Source organism: Aulostomus chinensis, chromosome 24 (genome assembly GCF_037954235.1).
Source record: "Aulostomus chinensis isolate RoL2024-O1b breed Wild chromosome 24, RoL_Achi_v1.0, whole genome shotgun sequence".
NCBI lineage: Eukaryota > Metazoa > Chordata > Actinopteri > Syngnathiformes > Aulostomidae > Aulostomus > Aulostomus chinensis.
The window spans coordinates 4,925,784-4,943,902 of record NC_141343.1 but is presented as its reverse complement, the minus strand read 5'-3'; the positions used below and the strand labels follow the sequence as shown (position 1 = coordinate 4,943,902).

General features: G+C 48.2%; 4 protein-coding genes across 10 annotated transcripts; 2 read left to right on the top strand and 2 right to left on the bottom strand.

The window, feature by feature from the left end:
* The first annotated feature begins 592 nt into the window (after positions 1 to 592).
* On the top strand, positions 593 to 2,653 carry LOC147238443 (signal-regulatory protein beta-2-like). 3 transcript variants are annotated; one of them, XM_086197009.1, is made up of 6 exons: positions 593 to 740; positions 817 to 1,161; positions 1,244 to 1,588; positions 1,834 to 1,968; positions 2,072 to 2,103; positions 2,176 to 2,653. In XM_086197009.1, the coding sequence occupies exons 1-6, from the start codon at positions 701 to 703 to the stop codon at positions 2,302 to 2,304; spliced, it is 1,026 nt and encodes a 341-aa protein (XP_086053135.1). In that variant the 5' UTR covers positions 593 to 700; the 3' UTR covers positions 2,305 to 2,653. The 3 variants fall into 3 exon arrangements, with proteins under 3 accessions (XP_086053135.1, XP_086053134.1, XP_086053133.1); XM_086197008.1 differs by having other exon boundaries at positions 1,250 to 1,588; positions 2,072 to 2,653; XM_086197007.1 differs by having other exon boundaries at positions 2,072 to 2,653.
* A 1,279-nt stretch (positions 2,654 to 3,932) lies between these two features.
* LOC147238442 (immunoglobulin kappa light chain-like) lies at positions 3,933 to 12,142 on the bottom strand. 2 transcript variants are annotated; one of them, XM_086197079.1, is made up of 3 exons: positions 5,399 to 12,142; positions 4,956 to 5,321; positions 3,933 to 4,611 (listed from the first exon to the last, which is right to left on the bottom strand). In XM_086197079.1, the coding sequence occupies exons 1-3, from the start codon at positions 5,439 to 5,441 to the stop codon at positions 4,166 to 4,168; spliced, it is 855 nt and encodes a 284-aa protein (XP_086053205.1). In that variant the 5' UTR covers positions 5,442 to 12,142; the 3' UTR covers positions 3,933 to 4,165. The 2 variants fall into 2 exon arrangements, with proteins under 2 accessions (XP_086053205.1, XP_086053203.1); XM_086197077.1 differs by having other exon boundaries at positions 7,428 to 12,142.
* Positions 12,143 to 12,289: 147 nt separating this feature from the next.
* rbm4.3 (RNA binding motif protein 4.3) lies at positions 12,290 to 15,750 on the bottom strand. 3 transcript variants are annotated; one of them, XM_086197076.1, is made up of 4 exons: positions 15,627 to 15,750; positions 13,741 to 14,159; positions 12,991 to 13,654; positions 12,290 to 12,727 (listed from the first exon to the last, which is right to left on the bottom strand). In XM_086197076.1, exons 2-3 carry the CDS (start codon positions 14,147 to 14,149, stop codon positions 13,017 to 13,019), a joined length of 1,047 nt encoding a protein of 348 aa, XP_086053202.1. In that variant the 5' UTR covers positions 14,150 to 14,159; positions 15,627 to 15,750; the 3' UTR covers positions 12,290 to 12,727; positions 12,991 to 13,016. The 3 variants fall into 3 exon arrangements, with proteins under 3 accessions (XP_086053202.1, XP_086053200.1, XP_086053201.1); XM_086197074.1 differs by lacking the exon at positions 15,627 to 15,750 and adding an exon at positions 14,640 to 14,984; XM_086197075.1 differs by lacking the exon at positions 15,627 to 15,750 and having other exon boundaries at positions 13,741 to 14,632.
* An 80-nt stretch (positions 15,751 to 15,830) lies between these two features.
* On the top strand, positions 15,831 to 17,693 carry tifa (TRAF interacting protein with forkhead associated domain). 2 transcript variants are annotated; one of them, XM_086197349.1, is made up of 2 exons: positions 15,831 to 16,280; positions 16,365 to 17,693. In XM_086197349.1, exon 2 carries the CDS (start codon positions 16,401 to 16,403, stop codon positions 16,983 to 16,985), a length of 585 nt encoding a protein of 194 aa, XP_086053475.1. In that variant the 5' UTR covers positions 15,831 to 16,280; positions 16,365 to 16,400; the 3' UTR covers positions 16,986 to 17,693. The 2 variants fall into 2 exon arrangements, with proteins under 2 accessions (XP_086053475.1, XP_086053476.1); XM_086197350.1 differs by having other exon boundaries at positions 16,370 to 17,692.
* Positions 17,694 to 18,119: the final 426 nt, after the last annotated feature.

Below are 18,119 nucleotides of genomic sequence, written 5' to 3'. Positions count from 1 at the left end.
ATGGATGCGTGTACGCCGACGTGCAGCACTAGATCGTGATTGGCTGCTGTACAGTTGTGCTTTGTGCCTGTGTGAGAAGAAGCTGTGTATGTTTTTTTTTAAAAAGCCTTGCAAAGAACAATTAAAGTGTCTTTCCTCCTCATCTCAGCCTCGCTGCACTCCCAGCGCGCCTCTTCCAGCCTCGCCCTCCCTTTAAAGTGGGACAAGCCTGACTTTGTAGTGCTGAGGACCAGAACCAGTACACAAACTCACCACTACCTTTTATTTATACCACATCATTAGCAGTTTTAGCACAAATTAGAATGTTTGGTCAGCGTGAAAGCTCCAGGTCCTGGTGTTGTCTCATTCCACACTTCTTTGAGCCCCGTGGCCTCAGTGGCAGGTTCAGACTCCTCCCCCTCCGTCCCTCTCGTCACTCCTCTCTGGCTCAAGTAATCAGAGGCATCCATCTATTCAGGTCTTCTTTAAACTTCCAATGTTTGGCTCTTTTACGCGTGCAACCAAATCTAAATCTTCCTGAAAGTTCAGACACCAGCAGTGAAGACGTGTTTTTGGTTGACTGTGATACCACCAATCGTGTTCTGCACAATGACGCTGACGCAGATGTGCCAACCAGAGCAAACAGACGGGGAGGCAGGTTCTTAAGACGTGTTCACGCCTGGTGTTGCCTCAGTAGGTCATACCTGCGGAAGCAGACAAGATGCTGATGAGACACTTTGCTTTCCTTCTCTGGTCTTTGAGTGAGTAACTGAAGTTCTCGCGTGGAATATTTTCAACGAAGATACAAATCTGACCGTGTCCTGTCTTTTATTTCAGGTGTGGCACACAAAAATAACATTTCTCAGCCTGTTTCCCTCCGAACAGTGAAACTGGGAGACCCGGCTTCTATTGAATGTTTCGTGAAGACAGCAGCGGCAAAAAGAGTGTGGTACAAATTAACTCCACAGAGGGGACTGGAGCTTTTGGCAGCATTTGACTCTAGAAATGATCGAAGTTTAGCTGCCGCCACGTTTGGTCGCCGTTATTTTGTAAAACTTGACAGCATCAACAGTCACCTGAGCATTTCCACAACAACGTGGGAAGACGTCGGCACGTACTACTGCGGCGTGGTGATGCAGAATGGCATTCAGTTTGGACGTGGAACCTTTCTGATCCTAAAAGGTATCCGTGGCATTGCGACGTCATTTTAGTTGAATGTGAACGCCATGTTGTTGATCACCAACGCTTTGGCGTCTTTCCTAAGGCTCAGAGATGAGCGGCGACTCTGTCATCCAGCAGCCGGGGTCTCTGACGGTGCAGCCCGGCGACTCTGTGACGCTCAGCTGCTCCGTTACCACTCAGTTCTGTGCTGCGGTCCACACTGGTGTCATGTGGCTGAAAAACTCTGCCAATTCTGCTCCAGAAATGGTTTACTCTTCTGGGAACAAGTCTGAGTCCTGTTGGAGGAAGGAGACCAGCGCTGGAGAACCTGCCTGTGTGTACACGCTGGTCATGAGGAACCTCAGCTCCAGGGATGCTGGAACCTACTACTGTGCTGTGACTTTATATGGACACATGTTGTCTGGAAGAGGGACCAGGATTTTTTACAGTGAGTTCAGACTTTGAAGCTGTGCTTGTCAGTAGGGTCCATCAGGGTCCATCAGGTTCCATCAGGGCCTGCTGGACGCGGGCTTTGGGACTTGTTTCTGTTAATAGCTAAGATGGTTTCTTTTGGGTTGGGTTAGTAAGGTTCCAGTTTAGTCCAAAGAAATGTCCCTTTAAGAGAGTAGGTGCTGGTCAGACGCTGGCTATTGCACTGGAAGTTAATTAAAACCTGTTTGTGGTCTATTTAAGGGGACCCTGCTCTTACCAGACCAGATGAACTGAGTCCAACTGTTACTGCACTGATTGCGTCAAACGTCGTTCTCGGGACCGTGACCCTGATTCTTCTTTGGACATCTTGCCGAAAGCAGAAGAATGTCTCCACAGGTACGTGAAACCTTTGTACTGATCAGCTGCTACATCTGGAACAGACTCGGTTCCACGTTGTGTGACATCCTGCAGAAACTGGAATTGATCTTTCCTTTTTTAGAAGCCAATGGTGGATCTCCTGCAGACAATCAGGTAAAATGTGTCTTTTATTTGCACTTCGTCCAACAATACAAGCGAGTCCTGATGATTTTTCTTTTCTCACAGAGCAGTGATACAGTTATCTACGCAAATGTGACTTCGACGCCCAGAAACCTGTCTGTCAGGCAGGCGGCGGTCAAATACAGCAGAGATACAGTAGTGTACTCTGACATCAAGTGCCGTCAACAGACCTGAGACGTTTTATCCTGGGAATCACACAGAACAAAGGCCTTGGTACTAATGATGTTTTTAGGTTAGCTTCACAAAAGAAGTCCTAACCAATGATCCCAAACTCATTACCAAGAATAGAATAGAATTAGTAACATACATGTAAACTGAGTGTCACAAATTCACATGTTTAGAGTGTTTATTCTATCCTTGGTTTCATGTGTAAGACGTCTCGTCACATGAGGATGTCTGGAGTGCGGTTCTGTCAGCGTGATGTCAGCGTTGCTGTGCTCCCGTTGCTGGTCGACAGCCACTCAGCAGACGGCAGTGGCTTCACATTTTGCTGAATATCTTGTCAATGAAATGTGACTGTACTTATCAGCCCACAGTTTGCCATCTTGTGGGGTTTGAATGTTTCTAAATGGAGAATAAAATGTGTTCCACACACACCAGAAGTGGCTTGATGTGGATTCTGTGAGCTCCAATTAATCTGAGAACCAGGCTCAGTTGTTGGCAGTGGAGGCTTCCAGAAATCCAGCATCTGCTGCAAAAACGCCATAAAGTGGCAACAATTCATCATTGAAGTGTTGGGTCACTGAGCACAAAGAAGCCCTGCATCGACTGTGAGTGTTTGTTAAAGAATGATGCCGACACACAGAGAGTGCGCTGACGTGTTCACACCTTCCTCTGACCAGAAGCGTAAGAGCAGGTTGCTGCTGCGGTGGAGGCGGCACGAACAGGTTTGTGCTGGTGGAAACTAGGTTGAAAACAGGAAGACCGTATTGTGGCTCAAAGGGTTTAGACAGGAGCCAAGAGAAAAACAAGCCAGTGTCAAAGGTCAAGCCTTTGAAATGAGCATCAGATGTCTTCAGCGCACATTGAGCGAAGACAGTGAGCCGGCGATTCATCGTCTGGTTTGCTGAGTCGGGTCCTGTCGAGTTCTTACTATGATTTGCTGTCTTAAACTGGGAATCTTCAGCATCTTCTTCACATAGTATGATTTTAGCCCCCATTTCCAACTGCGAGTTACACCCCCTTCAGATGGCCATAATCCCAAGTAGCCATCAAAATGGATTTTAACAGTTTATAATGACTAGTATGGAGCCTGTTCTGAGATTTGAGTCAAAAAGTCAGACTTCTCTGTTTGGAGTCTCTGTCTGTTCAAAATACGGAATGGATTGGTTTTGCTCTTTGCACTTTGATCTCTGGCTTTGATCTCAGAGTTCCAACTCTGATCTTGGGGCTCTGTGTCTGAGTCTGTTCTGAGAGATCTCCCTTTGATCTGACCAGAATCTCTTTGATCACTGACTGTGATCTCTGTGGTGTTGGGAGGATTTGGGCCCTTTTATTTTATTGTTTGTATGTTGCCAAAAAAACCCAAAACAACAACAACAACAAAAACAGTGTAACTTTACCTCAAAGGCTTTCAGTAGAACACAGGGAAGATTTATGGTGAGAACATTCAAGTTTACATGTTGAAGCCCAAATTAATTGATGTTCTATGACACGGTTCTAAGAAACTGTTTAAGAGTTGAGACAAAAACCTGAACCCAAAGGTTTACATGCCGGCTGAAATCCAAACCCTGACTTTGGGTGTTTAAATCTTCTTAATAAAGGATAGTTGGAAGCTCTTTAGTTAGAAGACAGACCATCAGAAGAGGAACGTTTAATTAAAGAATGCGCATCACCACCGTCAGCCTCTGTTGAGGTATTTTACAAGATCAAAAGCTTGATTTCCTTGAGTAATATTCTGTGTTTTAGCGCGTAGAAAAAAGAATGGACATCTTTATAAAAACACATGAACAGTGAATTAGCCTTTGTTCCTGGGATCAATAGCGACTGATGCAATTAACAAAGGAAGCCAAATCCTGCGTCTCCGCACCCATGACTAGCAGCGTTTCCTGCTGTAAACCAAGAGACCAACAGAGAGTAGGAACAAAAGGATCCCGGTTCTGATGATGGACAGCCGCACCAAGAGTCTCATCGGGTCTGTGGGCTCTTCGGCATCGGCGAGCAACTTGGTTCCATTTCCAAACGGAGCGGTCCCACACGAGGCCACAGCACAGTGGTAGCTTCCACCGCCGGCGGTGCTCACGTTCATCTTCTGGAAATGGGAGACACAGGCGCGTGTCCCCGTTGCTAGGGGGCCAGGTTTACACCGGTCCACCTTGATGAGAAGGATTCCTAGGTAGGACTCGTGTTTGAACCAGTAAACGTTGTGTTCTCCCTTGCAGGTTCCACTTAGAACGGTACAGCTGAAAGTCAAAGAACCTCCAGGATGGACGGTGTCGGATTCTGAGGCCACAATAGTGTCGCCGACGGTGGCTCCTGAATCTACAGGACATCATGGTGACATGTCAGAGCCTCGTGAGCACTTGGAACAAACAGCTCTGTCTGCGACTGCAATCACCGCTCCAAACGGCTGCTGTGCAACCACACACATCGGAATTTACACACTTTTATTCTGAGTATTACTATTATCGTCTATTACCTTGTAAGTCTGTGAAAACCACAACATCTCGAGTGGGCTAAAGAATTCTCAGAGTTGACCGTGGGTGCAGGTGAGTGCAGTCACGCTCGAGCTGCAGGACCTAAAGCTTCTGGGCAGTTTGGTGTTGATTTTCCACTGAATTGGAATTTGACCCAAATCAAACACAACAGAGATGAAACTGCGTTACCTTCAACACTCAGGAAGGCTCCTTCTCCAAACTCCACCTGGTTGGAGTGTGCTTTCCCACAGAAGTAGAACGCCGAGTCAGAGGACTGGACATCTGAGATGTGCAGGTGATTCTTCCCTGCCTTGGTCTCCACAGCAAAGCGAGGGTTCTTCCCCAGCCGGTGGAGGCTGTTGAAGTGTTTATCAAACTTGTAAATGTTTGACAGGAGCTCTGGTCCTTTCCCCAGCGTCTGTCGGTACCAGGAGAAATGCATGGCCACCTGGCTCTCGTAGTAGCAGTGCAAAGTCACATTGTCCCCAACGCTGGCTGAAATGACGCCTGTGTCCTGGAGGAGTGCTGATGAGAGCGTCACTGCTGGCAGACAAACTGGGAGAAAGACGAGATGAGTTTTAGGAACATTCCATTTGTAGCCTCAGTTAGAGCGACAGGCTGAAGCCACTTACGCACTGCGCAGAGGTTCATGTAGAGCTGCATCGTCTCAGACATCCGGACTGAAAGATTTCAGAAAAAATCGCCCCAAAACGGGGCTGCGTGCAGGTTGGAGGGTCTGAGCGTGTGACGCTGAAACCTCTCATTTCCATACCAATAGGAAATGAGCTCATAAAAGTAATAATAATGTAGAAAGTAGGTATGAAGGTTATTCTGTTTTTTTCCAACCCAAAATAGAAGTTTAAAAGGATACATGTTTCCTCCCCGTATTGTTGAGGTCATGTGACTTCCTGTATTTATGGCCCATTTGCTGGTTACTGTGGGGAGGACAGGTGTGAGGGGAACCCTGCTGCCATAGCAGCCAACAGGCACTTCCCTGTCCACCGTAGTGCTGATACACTTTGAGATTACAACTCAAAGTGCTTTAGAACAGAGAGAACATCAAAAACACAAAAAGGGTCAAATCAAGAGGTCTGCTTTTACGGCTCATTTCCTTCGTCTGGGACCGAGGGACCTTGGACAGCTCCATGATGTGTAATTCAGATTATTCTGTTGTCAGTTGGTACATTTTTACTTGCATGCTTGATGATTGATTGCAGCTCTGGCTGTGGGTGCATGCTGGGTGCTACCGTCGCCCTCGCTACATCAACCTGCTACGTGCTCCGAGCTAGCACGCTAGCAGCATCCAACGCACTGAAAACTGTTTTTGACAGAGATTTGGATTTTAAAAGTGGCCAGTTGGGTTCTTTTAGTGAATAGAAGACATTCAACAAATATTAAAAAACATAACAACAGAATTTACCGCAGACATTGTTACGTTGCTGCAGCCGGCGTAGCACCACCCACGATGGCTATGATTGGCCCACAGACACACAAACAGGCACGATGGGGGGACGCCTGCCTACTTTGATGATTTCATAAAAATGATTCACTTTCTTTCAGATTTGTATCTTAAATTAAATTGATTTAATCTAGATTATATCATAATCTAGATTATGTTCTGTAAAATGTGGAAAGAATCACAGTCTGAAGAAGTTGGTGAAGGAGCGCTCCTGTCCAGCAGACTCGGGCCGGGCGGCCATCTGCCTCGACCAGAGGACAGCGAAAGGGGAGAGAAGAAGGAGTTGACGTCGCCGTGCTTTTTCAGCGATGCCAATCTTCTTCTGCATGTATTTGACTTAGATTCAGTCACTGACTCAAATAATCTCAACCAGGCTGTCCGAGTTTCCAGCCAAAATGGAAGAAGTAACCCCATGATCTTGCACCAGAGAGAGGTGAGGCCACATGTGACGCACGCCGCCACCAGACAGACAGCAATTGAAGCTCTAAACTTTGGGTTTTGTGTAACGGCAAAGAATTCAAGCCAGTTGTGTTTTCTTGCTTGTGTTTGTTTCTGTATTTTTCATTTATCTGAGGAGAAAAGGTTTGATGTTGGATGCTGGTAGAGTCGGAGGGTCTGTTGTGTGGTCGAAGCTGGGACGGAAGCAGCGACACTGACGCCTTTGAAGTCAAAGGAGGTGATGAAAACTGACCTATTTGCTCAAGACAAAAAAGAAAAAAGACAAAAAGACAAGGCACAAAAATACACAACAAAACAAAACGCACACTGGTGGCCACTGTTGTTTTTATAGGTAAAAACAAAAGTTTCCAGGACAGGAAGGCACCAGCCCACAAACATCACGCCTGCCAGTCTTCACACAACCAGAGAATCAGTCTCTCAACCTTTCGCCTACTGTGCCTTCACAAACACGCTGGACTGCTACGTCTTGTATTGTCTCATTATTATGTGAGCATCAAGGCACCACAAATGGCAAATCCCAGGGCTCAGGAAGTGGTGGAAACACTTGAGAACAGAAAACTAACCGACGAAAAGAAACAAAAGGGCTGACAAAGACGGAAACTTGCTGGAGACCTAAAAGGTGGGGGTGGGGGTGGGGGTAAATGAGCTGACTGATCAATGGAGTAAATTAACTGATACGACAAAAATCACCGAAGGATTTTTGAAATAAAATGGAAAACCGGCACAAGCAAAGAAAGTCCCACCTTCGTAGATGGAGCTGCGGAACACGACAAGCACAACATGCATCTCTCTGGAGGTTTCCAACATTTCCCCAACCTTTCGTCAGGTAACGCGTCAGAGGAGGCAGCATTAGATGAAGTCCTGGAAACCAACAGGAAGACAGCGGACGCAGCTGTCAAAGGCCATGTGATATCCTGGGGCGGGCCATGTCTGGTCCTGGAGCTCTAGACCCCTGAAATAACGGGTTACCCTATGCTAACAAACACAGGACATTTTTTAGTGTCGGCTGATTTTCCACGCATGACAAAAGAGAAATGAACATCAGCTCATTTGATGGAGCCTGAACCTGAGTGTGTCAGCTGGTTTTCTTTCTTCACTCATACTTTAGTCGTCAAGAGCAACCAACTGTGTCCTGAAGAATGGCAGACTTGCATGAGAGTATTGTCAATGACAGAACTCAGGGAGGGGAACTTTTAGGGTTAAATTACATCTGGAGCAGAGAGGGAGTGGAGCTGCGAATGCCCCGCCCCCTCTCCAGTGACGCCACCATACAGTGGAGTCAAGAGCCCCTGCTGACACACGGCCATCCGCACCATGAAGCGCTCCGCCTTGACAACAGCTGGTTCTGGTCCTCTCCACCATGCATCCAGGCGGTGGTTCCACTTCAGCTCAGGAGAAAATCTGTGCTCCTCTCACTGGGGTTCAGTTTCTGCCTCTCAGACTGTGGACGTCCAGCCTGATGAGGACGTCTCACTGCGGCGCTCCAACATTTCCACCAGTAGGACTCGGGTGGAGAGGTTCAGAGTGGTCAACAGAACCAAAACCAGCTGCATCTCCTGGTTGTATGGATCTGACGGAGCAGCTTCCTTCTGTGGTGGAACTTTGAAAACTTTGAAATGAGCTCCGCCGTGTCGGCGTCTTTCTCACAATCCAGCGAGTGGATGTTTCTGACTCTCGTCTATATTTCTGTGGATTCTCCATCGGTACAAACACGGTTCTTACTGATCCAGTAGCTTCTGCTACTTCGCGTGATAGCTGGTGACGAGAGTGGTGGTGGGCGTCGGGACTCTCCTCCTGGCTGTTATAATCTGGAAACATCAGACAGCAACAGTGGGACTGAATCCGATGTGCGCTGCTCTCACCTGTTGTCTCATCCAGATTTAATCTTTTGCTCATTTAACTTTAATTCAGCTGCTGAGGAAGAGAAACGGCCACAGAGAAACGAGGTGAATCCAGTTGAAAAACAATCAGCCTCATGAGACGTCCCTGCACATTTGTTCTGTGGAGTTTCTCTCCTAAACCTGATTAGGTGACAAACAGCATCAGGCTTTGCTTCCTACCTGTAAGACTAAGAGGAGGGCTAAGAGAAAATGTGTATCAACATGACATGGGTGTTGCCTTCAGGAACCGTCGACCGGCCTGAACATTCAGATACTCTGATTCTCTGACAGGCTCGGTCCTGACGAGCTGAGCTCTTTGGGGATGAGGTTCTATCACGTGTGATAAAACACCAGGCGCAGGAGGAGCAAGAGGAGGAGCAGAAGGAGAAGGAGGAGGAGAAGGAGGAGGAGCAGAAGGAGGAGGAGGAGCAGGAGGAGGAGGGGCAGACTCTGGTCCTCTACACGGCCCCAGCAGCAGGGCCCCTGTGCTGACTCCAGGTTTATCTCGGTGAGAACTGCAAGTCACGACTTTTCAAACCAACAAATCTCCTCCAACTTCCTCCCCATACAGCAGTTTGTGTGGTTGTGCAAATAAAGAAATGAATTAAATATGATTTTTGTTTCTATTCATAAAGTCTCGACTCACATTTTATTTTACAGTTTCCAGATGGGAGGGTGAGGCTCCGCTTCTTTCTAGGAAAAGGACCTTCGCAGTTTCCTCACATTCTTTGACTGGCAGTTTATGACTATAAACATTCCTGCAGCGGATTAAAACAGAAACATTGAACAAAACCTGTGAACAATAATCAAAAAAATAATTGGAACACAACACAAACGCCAAATGTAATAATATCATAACTGTTATTGTCGATATTTTGACTGAAGGTAACGCGCGTACATTTGGAATGAGTGAAATAGTAGTTGTCATTCGTTCATATATAAAAGCATCATTATTAAATATATTTATTCACATAAACTCCCTACGTGTGACGTCACTACCGCTGACTTCACCAACTCGTACCGAATGTCTGTCAGGTGTCACCTTGTCCTTTTTTGCATTTCAAGTTGAGTGTAACTGGAGAGGACAGAAAGGAACATGCGTCACGTGCTGGATGTCTCCCCCTGCCGGCCGGCGGTGGTAGAGTCGCACTGAAGTGCCAGGGGCAGCAGATGTTTCAGCATATTTTAGGTAGTTTGTCACTCTAGCGTTGTACCAGCTAAATGTGTCCGTTTTCAAATCTACAAACTTTGGAAGTCATGAATTAATTTTGTTCTTTTGGTGAGTAAAACACAAAAATCAGCAGCTGCCAGGGCCTTCGCTCCTTTTGCCAGTTGGGAATGTTTTGTTCAGATGAAGCGGCCATGTTGAACCGCTCAAGTTTCCCACTTTGCTCAAAGATCAGCTCCTCAGACTGGACATCATGTTGAATTCTTGCAGTCTACAGCAGCACTTTGACAAATGAACTGTATGTTTGTGGTGAATGCATTTAGCTCTGAAGCTTGAAATACACTTAGAAAAGGTCCAAGTTTTATCCCTTAAATGTTTCACCAGGTGGAAACGGATCTCACGTGAATACTGACGGGAACTTCAAACAAGCAAGGAGTCCATGATTGTTGGTAATATTTTATTCATGCAGGTCAGAACTCAAACATCAATACAAAGCAGTCCTGTAGATGTCACATCCATCAAGTGTATTTAACCAAACTCCAGAAACGTGCTTGGTGCTTTCCAAGCGCCTCATGAATTCATCCTGTCAGGAAGCACAAACCCTCCTGACTCCTCCTATCGACAGCTGCATCCCAGCTCTGGAACCACACTCGCCATGTTCTGAGCACATCTGCTCAATGACCAAACTCAAACCATCCCAGAGCAGCGGGACAATCTAACCACGTCCACACAGGCAGGAGCGCCACTGACGACCACTGGCCTCCTCCACCTCTGACCAAGACTCTCCTGAGATTCCCGTCCCTGACGCTTGAGTGACAGGTGACTGCCCAGCCTTCTCTGAACATGGGTTCACTTGGGTTGTCATCTCTGCCTTGGTGACCTTCGTCACCTTTTGTAACAGAAGAATTCCTCCCCAGGATGAAGGCGCTAAATCCAAAGACTAAACTTCCTGCACCTTTAGAGCGCAGCCCTCGCGAGCCACCACTGCACGGGTTTCTCTCCTCTATCAACGGACTCAACACTCACTCTTACACACTGGCAGTGCGGAACGCTGCAGGGATGAGGACTGTTGGCAGGAACAGGAAGTGATCACCTCCATGGTTCCCTCCCCCACGAGCCAGTGGGATTGATGCAGGCGCGTCTTCCCTGGCCACCAGCAGCCTGCTGGCACAGTGACGGAATCATCCCACCTATCAGGCTGTTGCACCACGACCCAGACAACCACAACTGCTCTGAGCTGCTTTCAGCGTGACGACTGGCGTCCACCACAAGGTCTCGTCTCATTAAGTGACCGACTTCTCACGACACCAACCCTTGTGTGCAGGCACAGCATAAAGCATCCAAGGACGCCAGCATCATCCAGCCGTGTGATCAGTAACCCGCAATCACTGTGATGGGAGATTAAAAACTAACCAGCTCCCAGTTTGCTGCTGTTTCACAGCAGGTTGGTTGGAGCAACTCGCCGGCGCTCGTCCGTGGTGTCGTGAGCTCCAAGTGTTTGTGGGTTACTGAGACTGCAGCTGAATGAAAAATGTCATCATACCGGACGACGGCCTGGAGTTCACACACTGTCGCCGTCTTGCTTATTGGTGGCTAAGCAAGAGATACCAGGCCGAGAACTTCCAGCATCCCCAATAAGCAGCAGGAGGGAAAACACAGCAGCTGAGGCTGCTGATCAGGAGTTACTGGAACAGAAAACACACCTTCTAGGGCAGTGGTGTTGAACTGGTCCAGTAAAGGGCCGGTGTGGCTGCAGGTTTTCATTCCAACCAAGCAAAAGCAATGAGCCAATGAGCTGTTGATTTAAGTAGATTCAGGTGTTGCTTTTGGTCGGTTGGAATGAAAACCTGCAGCCACACCGGCCCTTTACTGGACCAGTTCGACACCTGTGTCCTAGGGGAAGCACCACTGCCGGCGAGGGTCAACAAACCTGGTTTCAGTCACTTAGCAAGAAACCTGTCGAGCTGGAGATGAAGGACCCGTACGTCAGGATTTGGGACTCATTCCTGCACCACTCCACAGAGCAGCTGATTAACAACTTAGTCCAGCTGTGTACGAGAGATCAACAGACACTTTACCTCAAGAATCATCAGGAAAGAACTAGAAATGTCTGGCCTTGACAAAGTGATCACCAGAGGACCTTCAAACCCTTCACTTACCTGGTATTTGAGGGTCTTCAGCAGCCTTTGAGGTCACCTTCCCCCCAGGCTGAAGGGTCAACTACTCTGCCTGGCTATGTCCCTCCCTGAGGATGTCACTTAGCCACTGAAGGGGACGAGCTCAAAGGCTGATGAGTGAAAATGAAAGTGATTTTTCTAGCGATTCGTTGAAGGCGTTTTAGTTCCTCAAAGGTGGGTTACTGGTAATGGTACCATGTGTGTCGGAGGGTCCAAGCACGTATTGGGATGCACTGTCACGGTCACACTGAGGAGACGTTTTGGCATGACTACGATTACATTTGTGAATCACACTACTGCACAAATCGTTTATTGAGACAGTGTACAGGTACAAGAGAGCGCTCTGCGGGTCTATAAATCATATTTTTGCGTCGTAGCACTTTAGAGTTTCACAGCAACGCCACAAGGGTTTTATTTTCGGTGTGAGGTCTTAACATGACGGCACCAACGTGCAGATTAGATTTAACAACAAGCATTAATCAGCTAAATCTACAGTCACAAGTATTACCTAGAAACTGCTGCCTGCTAAAGTCACATACAACATCAGAACACTAAAGTCAAAACGTAAAAAATTACAAATTAAAAAACGCCTAACTTAGACGTCAAGTATTAAAAAGTCTACATCACAATGAAACAGCAGGGGGAAAAAGATCGGTGTAAAAACTGAACCCAATAACAAAAACAAGACGTGGACGTCGGCATTTCAGTTCCTCCTGAGAGCGCCGCAGGGGAACATTAACGCGCTCAGCCACAGACAGAAGTGGATAGCGCCACGAGCATCAGTGGGTGGCGAGCGGCGACGCAGTCGAACGACGATCCTGGAAAAAGAGCAAATGACACCAATGAACTGTCTACAACTGAAGATACAAAAGCACGTTGTTCCATCTCAATTATCGACAGGCAGCTTTTATTAGTTTATCTGAGCCTCCAGACGGTCCGGCGGTCGTGTGACCGCCTCGTGCGCTTCTCTTTTTCCAGCTGATCTGAGCGTGCGGGACAGTTACTGCCTCTGCCTTTACAAGGACGAAGGGGAGTTTTGGAGGAAGCTATGAAGACCAGTCTGCCTCAGATCTATTCTCACCTTGACGTCACGTGCTGCGGCCTCATTTAATAAGCGTAGCGTGCAGGCGGTGGCGGAGGCAGGCGCTCTGTGTAGGGGTCCCTGGCCCGAGGAACTCCGTATGCTGGGACCCGGGAAACCGGAGAGAGACGAGAGCGTTCGTAGGAGTAGCCGTTACCGGCAGGGGGCATCGGCGTGCTCGGCGGCCTCCTGAGCGGGCTACGGTCTCGGGCGTAGTATGAGGACGGAGGAGGGGGGATAGGCCGACGCTCATATGGGTCGAGTGACGGGGTCATAAGACGGTCTCGCACGACGGCTGAAGGGGGAGGGGGAGGAGGGGGAGGGGCGCCAGCACGTTGGTCCTCATAGGAGGCCATACCATAAGGGCGAGCTCGGTACTTCTCATAGTAATCTACCACGCTGTACCTTTCCCTGTCACCCTCATAGGGACGGTCGGGATAGACAGCTCGTCTGGGGGGAGGAGGTGGCAAAGGAGGGGCGGGGTAACCTGGGGGTATATGGCCCATGCGGCCTCGCATGTAGCTGGGGGGAGGAGGAGGTGGCTCAGGCCTGTCTCCTGGATAGCGTGGAGGCCAATAGCCTCCCCCTTCTGGTGGAGGAGGGTAGTCGTCCCGCTCATCATGCCTGGGACGACTCTTAGAAATCTGAACATGGATGCGTTTGCCTGAATGCAAATAAAAGAGAAAGAGACATTAGGTACCATTTCAGATTCCACAAGCGGACAATTCCAAGACCCTGGCCTTGTCCTACCTTGGAACTCTGTGTTGTCTATTCCCTTGATGGCATCCATGGCCTCGTCTGAGTTTGGCATATGTACAAAAGCAAAATTCTTGACAACAGCACACTCAGTCACAGTACCGTACTCTTCGAAGAGGGCGCGGAGCTCATCGTCTGCTCCCTTCTCTACATTTGCAACATGCAGTTTGACTGATCCGTAGTTCTTCCCATGGCTGGCCTCCACGTTGATGGGGGTCCCATGCAGCTTGTACAGATGCAGGCTCTTGATGGCTTTGGTAGCAGCCTTGCGATCATCCATGTGGACAAAAGCATAATTCTTGATGATGGCACATTCCGTGACGGTGCCATATTGGGTGAAGAGCGCCTTGATTTCCTCCTGATCTGCCTCTCGGGGAAGATTCCCAACAAAAATCTTCACCATTATTACTGATCTGGTTTTAAAACGGAAAAAGAAAATGAGGGTGTGCACGGATCAATACCTGCCCGGCGTTACAGTGATTCTCCTGTACTCTTTAGTCATCAACTCCATTAATAGTTTGGCTTTGTTGCATGAGGCTGCAGCGCCGCGGCCTTGTTGTCGATGCAAAATGGCTGACCGTTATCGCAGCAGGTCAACACAGTCTCCCACAAACATCTGATCTCTCCCAACACCAGCACTTCACACAGTGTTTCTACAAACCGTGGTAGATTTAGGCATCACTCTAACGCCAATTCCAACTCTTAGTTCAGCTGCTTTTACTACCGTTAGCTGTTAGCTAAGACGTCGAGCCACGCTAGCAACAAAGCGCCGCGGGTCCTTCAGCGGGCTAACGGTGTACGGTCAGGCAACAACGTTACAAACAAACTCAAAACGTTACATTCTGCTAATCACACCGTGGTATTCAACACATCAACGTGTACCTATTGGTTACCTTTTTAACGGACGGCCTCCGCGTACAACTCAAACCCTTTTAGGGAGATTTTATTTGACTAACTTCCGGTTTAACGCCTTGCTTGTCATTCCACCGCCACAGCACCACCTGGTGTCCCGGATGATGGTCCATTCCAGAATGCGGGTTCAACAAACTCTGTGTTTGTCTGTGTCTTCAAACCCCCTCCCGACGCCTGACAGCTCAGCGGGAGGGGGGAGACACGGAGGAACTCAGAGTTTCTCTGATAAAACCTGTGACCAGGTTGGGTCACAGAGTCAGTTACCATAGCAACAGGCACAGAGTTTAAGTTCCCTCTCTTCCTGTTACTGAAAACTCAGAGTTTCCCTCATCGCAGGATTAACAAACTCAGAGTTTTCACAAATCCCGCTTTCTGGTGCGGGCCCAGTCTCTCTCTCTCTCTCTCTCTCTCTCTCTCTCTCTCTCTCTCGCTTAAAGGCTTTTTTTGTAACTAAATGTGAAACTAAAGAGTAACTTCCGGTCTGTTTAGTTGCGTCAGCCGGGAATTTTTGGGTTGTCGTGCTGCCTTCATGTGTCCTTAGAAAAGTCGTACGTTAGAATACGGCGAGCCACAAAGTAACCGATTATGAAAGGGCGAAAATGGGAATGCTATTTGTCACATTGCATTCAAGTAGTAACAATTAAATATAATCGTTTTACTGTTGAATATGAAGGTCTTAAAAATAAGATGGATAAGATATAATAAGGTCACTAATAGGATCATCAATAGGCTATCGAAGAATTGTTGAAGTAGTCCAGTGGTTCTCAAACTTTTCTGTCATTCCCCCCTTTGGAGGAAGAAAAAATTTCACCCCCCCCCCCACACGCCAATTTTTTTGACAAAATAGGCCATGTTTAACTTTACTGACCTATTAAAAATTACAAACATTCCTTTAGTTTTTCAGAAGTAGAAAAAAATAATTAAAATGTTTCATCCGTGTCAAATATCTCTCCATTTTAAAAACATACCTGACAACAGTTGCTATGAAAGAGGTTTAAAGCGCGCTTTGGTTCCCCCAGGGCAGGACTAATGCTTGGACGTCGGAATTTTTCTCGCGGTGGAACCATAAACAAAGCGAAAGGTGAGGGGGGAAATAATGTTTGGACGTCGGGTGACTCCCCCCCCCCCCCCAATCCCCCCTGGGACGCCACACACTTTGAGAAACGCTGACGTAGTCTCATAAATGGTCCAGAACACCAACGGCCCCGTGTGTAACTTGATCTGCAGTTCCTCATAGCAAAGATGTGTAGCTTTTAACTTGATAAATGACAACAATTCGCTTAACAATAATAATAAAATTAATAAAAAAATTGAGTTCTGTTGAGGGATCACCAATTAACTGGCGTGTCATTTAAATATCTAAACGGAATTTGTTCAAATAACAATGTAAATCGTGACTGTCACGTTACTTTCGGGAATTTCCCGAAGTGCGCCTGAACGTAGCAGCGCTATCACTCTGTTGTCCTGGGAGGGACTGAAGCACTTCAAGCAGTGGGAGGCTGCAAGCACGGAGCCACCAAAGGCACTCCTACTCGGATCACTCTCCCCACCAGCACCGTTACTCGGCTCTCTGGGATCGGCGTCCCGCTGGATGCAGTTTGACCTCCTGACTGAGGCCAGCGGTGAGGCACAAACACCTCTACAGAGGAGCTTGTCTGACTGCTTTATGACTTCACTTGAGGTAAACTTGTCCTTCCTTCTGTCAGAACAGCCGTTCATCACCTAAGGTTCAGCTGGAGACAATGAGCGCGTCTGAGAAGATCGAGACAGAAGAAGATCTTCTGACTTGTCTCTACATCAAGCTCTACCACCCCCAGGCGGCCGTGAAGGCTGTTTTCCAGTCGCTTTCCGTGGGTACCAAGAGCCGACACCAGGCAGCGGAGCCTCTCAGGCTGGGACGGGACTCCCAGACTTGCACTTTCACCCTGGCAGACACCCGGGTGTCCCGCAAACATCTGTCTCTCCACGCCTACCGCACGCCCCACAGCCCAGAGATGCTGTTCACCATCCAGAACCTGTCCGAGAAGCTGCAGCTGTTGGTGAACAGCACCAGGCTGGGCTTCCTGGAGAGGATGGATCTGCCAGACAAGGCGCTGATCCGCTTTGGGGAGTACGAGATGGTGATCATCCGAGAGGGTGGCGAGGCCAAGGGGAGCTTCGAGGTGGAGCTGGAGGTCCTGGCGGTGCCTCCGTCCAGGGAGTCATGCACGTGTGTTCCCAGTATGGAGCCCATCATGGAATCAGGCTCCCAGCTGATGAGCCGTTTACCTACTGAGCTCCAGGAACATGGGCCCCTGGAGACCGATGAGACTCTGGAGTTTACTTGAGCACTGGGAGGCGCTGTGATGTGTTTGACTTTCTTATGTATCCCAAGCCTGAAGTACCTCTTTGTAATGTGACATCATCTGGTCAGCACTCCATGAGGAGGTGTTTGACACTGAAAAGCTGTGATTCTCTCGTCCTGTCCTCACCTCGTCCAACAGAGCATTCAGAAGCTCCTCATTTGCCTCTGCGTGCTGGAATTAAATCTTGTTTTTGACAAATCTACTTTGTGAATGTTGTGTTTCAGATTTGACATCCGACCGAATGAATGAAGTTCATTTCAGTTTATGCTCCAAACAACAAATGAAAATGGGCAAGAGTTCTAAAGTGAGGCTGATCTCAAACCAGCCTTCAAGAACGTAGGGAACAGGTTACTGCGGTTTTATCGGGGATCAAATTCCTCCAGAAGCTCTCATGAAGCAGAAGCGGCTGAACTCACTGGAGCCAGCGGTTGCCTCGGATCAGCGCACGCGCCATCACTTTCACAATCACGGCAGAGGTCATTGGATTCTTCGTCCAACCAAGTCACAGCTGTTATGAGTCAGGACTTCCCCCCGAAGCACCACGTGAGAACACACAAGAACCCTCCCTTACAACCACGTCTGGGACACAAATCTCAGGTTTTTCCAAGTTTGTTCAAACTTCAGAAGGAGTGAGCGACCAGCATCTCCCAGGGGTGTCTGGACCAGACCGCGACCACGTCACCAGACTGCAGGCTCATGGAACCTGATTGTCAGGTTCCTTCTTCAGTCATAAAACAAAGACCAGATTCTAATCTGGGTCTCGCTTTATAGGATCTACGAGAAGGACGATGTGATCATGTAATTTAGATTGAAACGTGACCTTTGTCCCACAAGCTGCAGTTGGACCAGCGCCAAGAAGCCATCAACACCTGCCGTAGCTCGCCGACTCCGCCCACCTGGAGCAGCATCAAAGCAAACTGGAACAACTCAAGCAATAAAACTTCTCAGAGGAAATCACACAAAGAAGGTGTTCGGCCATCACTCCTTTGTTTGACGATGACCTCGTCTTGCCTCGAAGAACCTTGATACGATCACTTTACGGTCTATCATGTGACCGTTGGGCCGTTGACCCGGTGCATGCTGGGAGGAGCCTCTTCCTGCCAGAGGCGACCATGT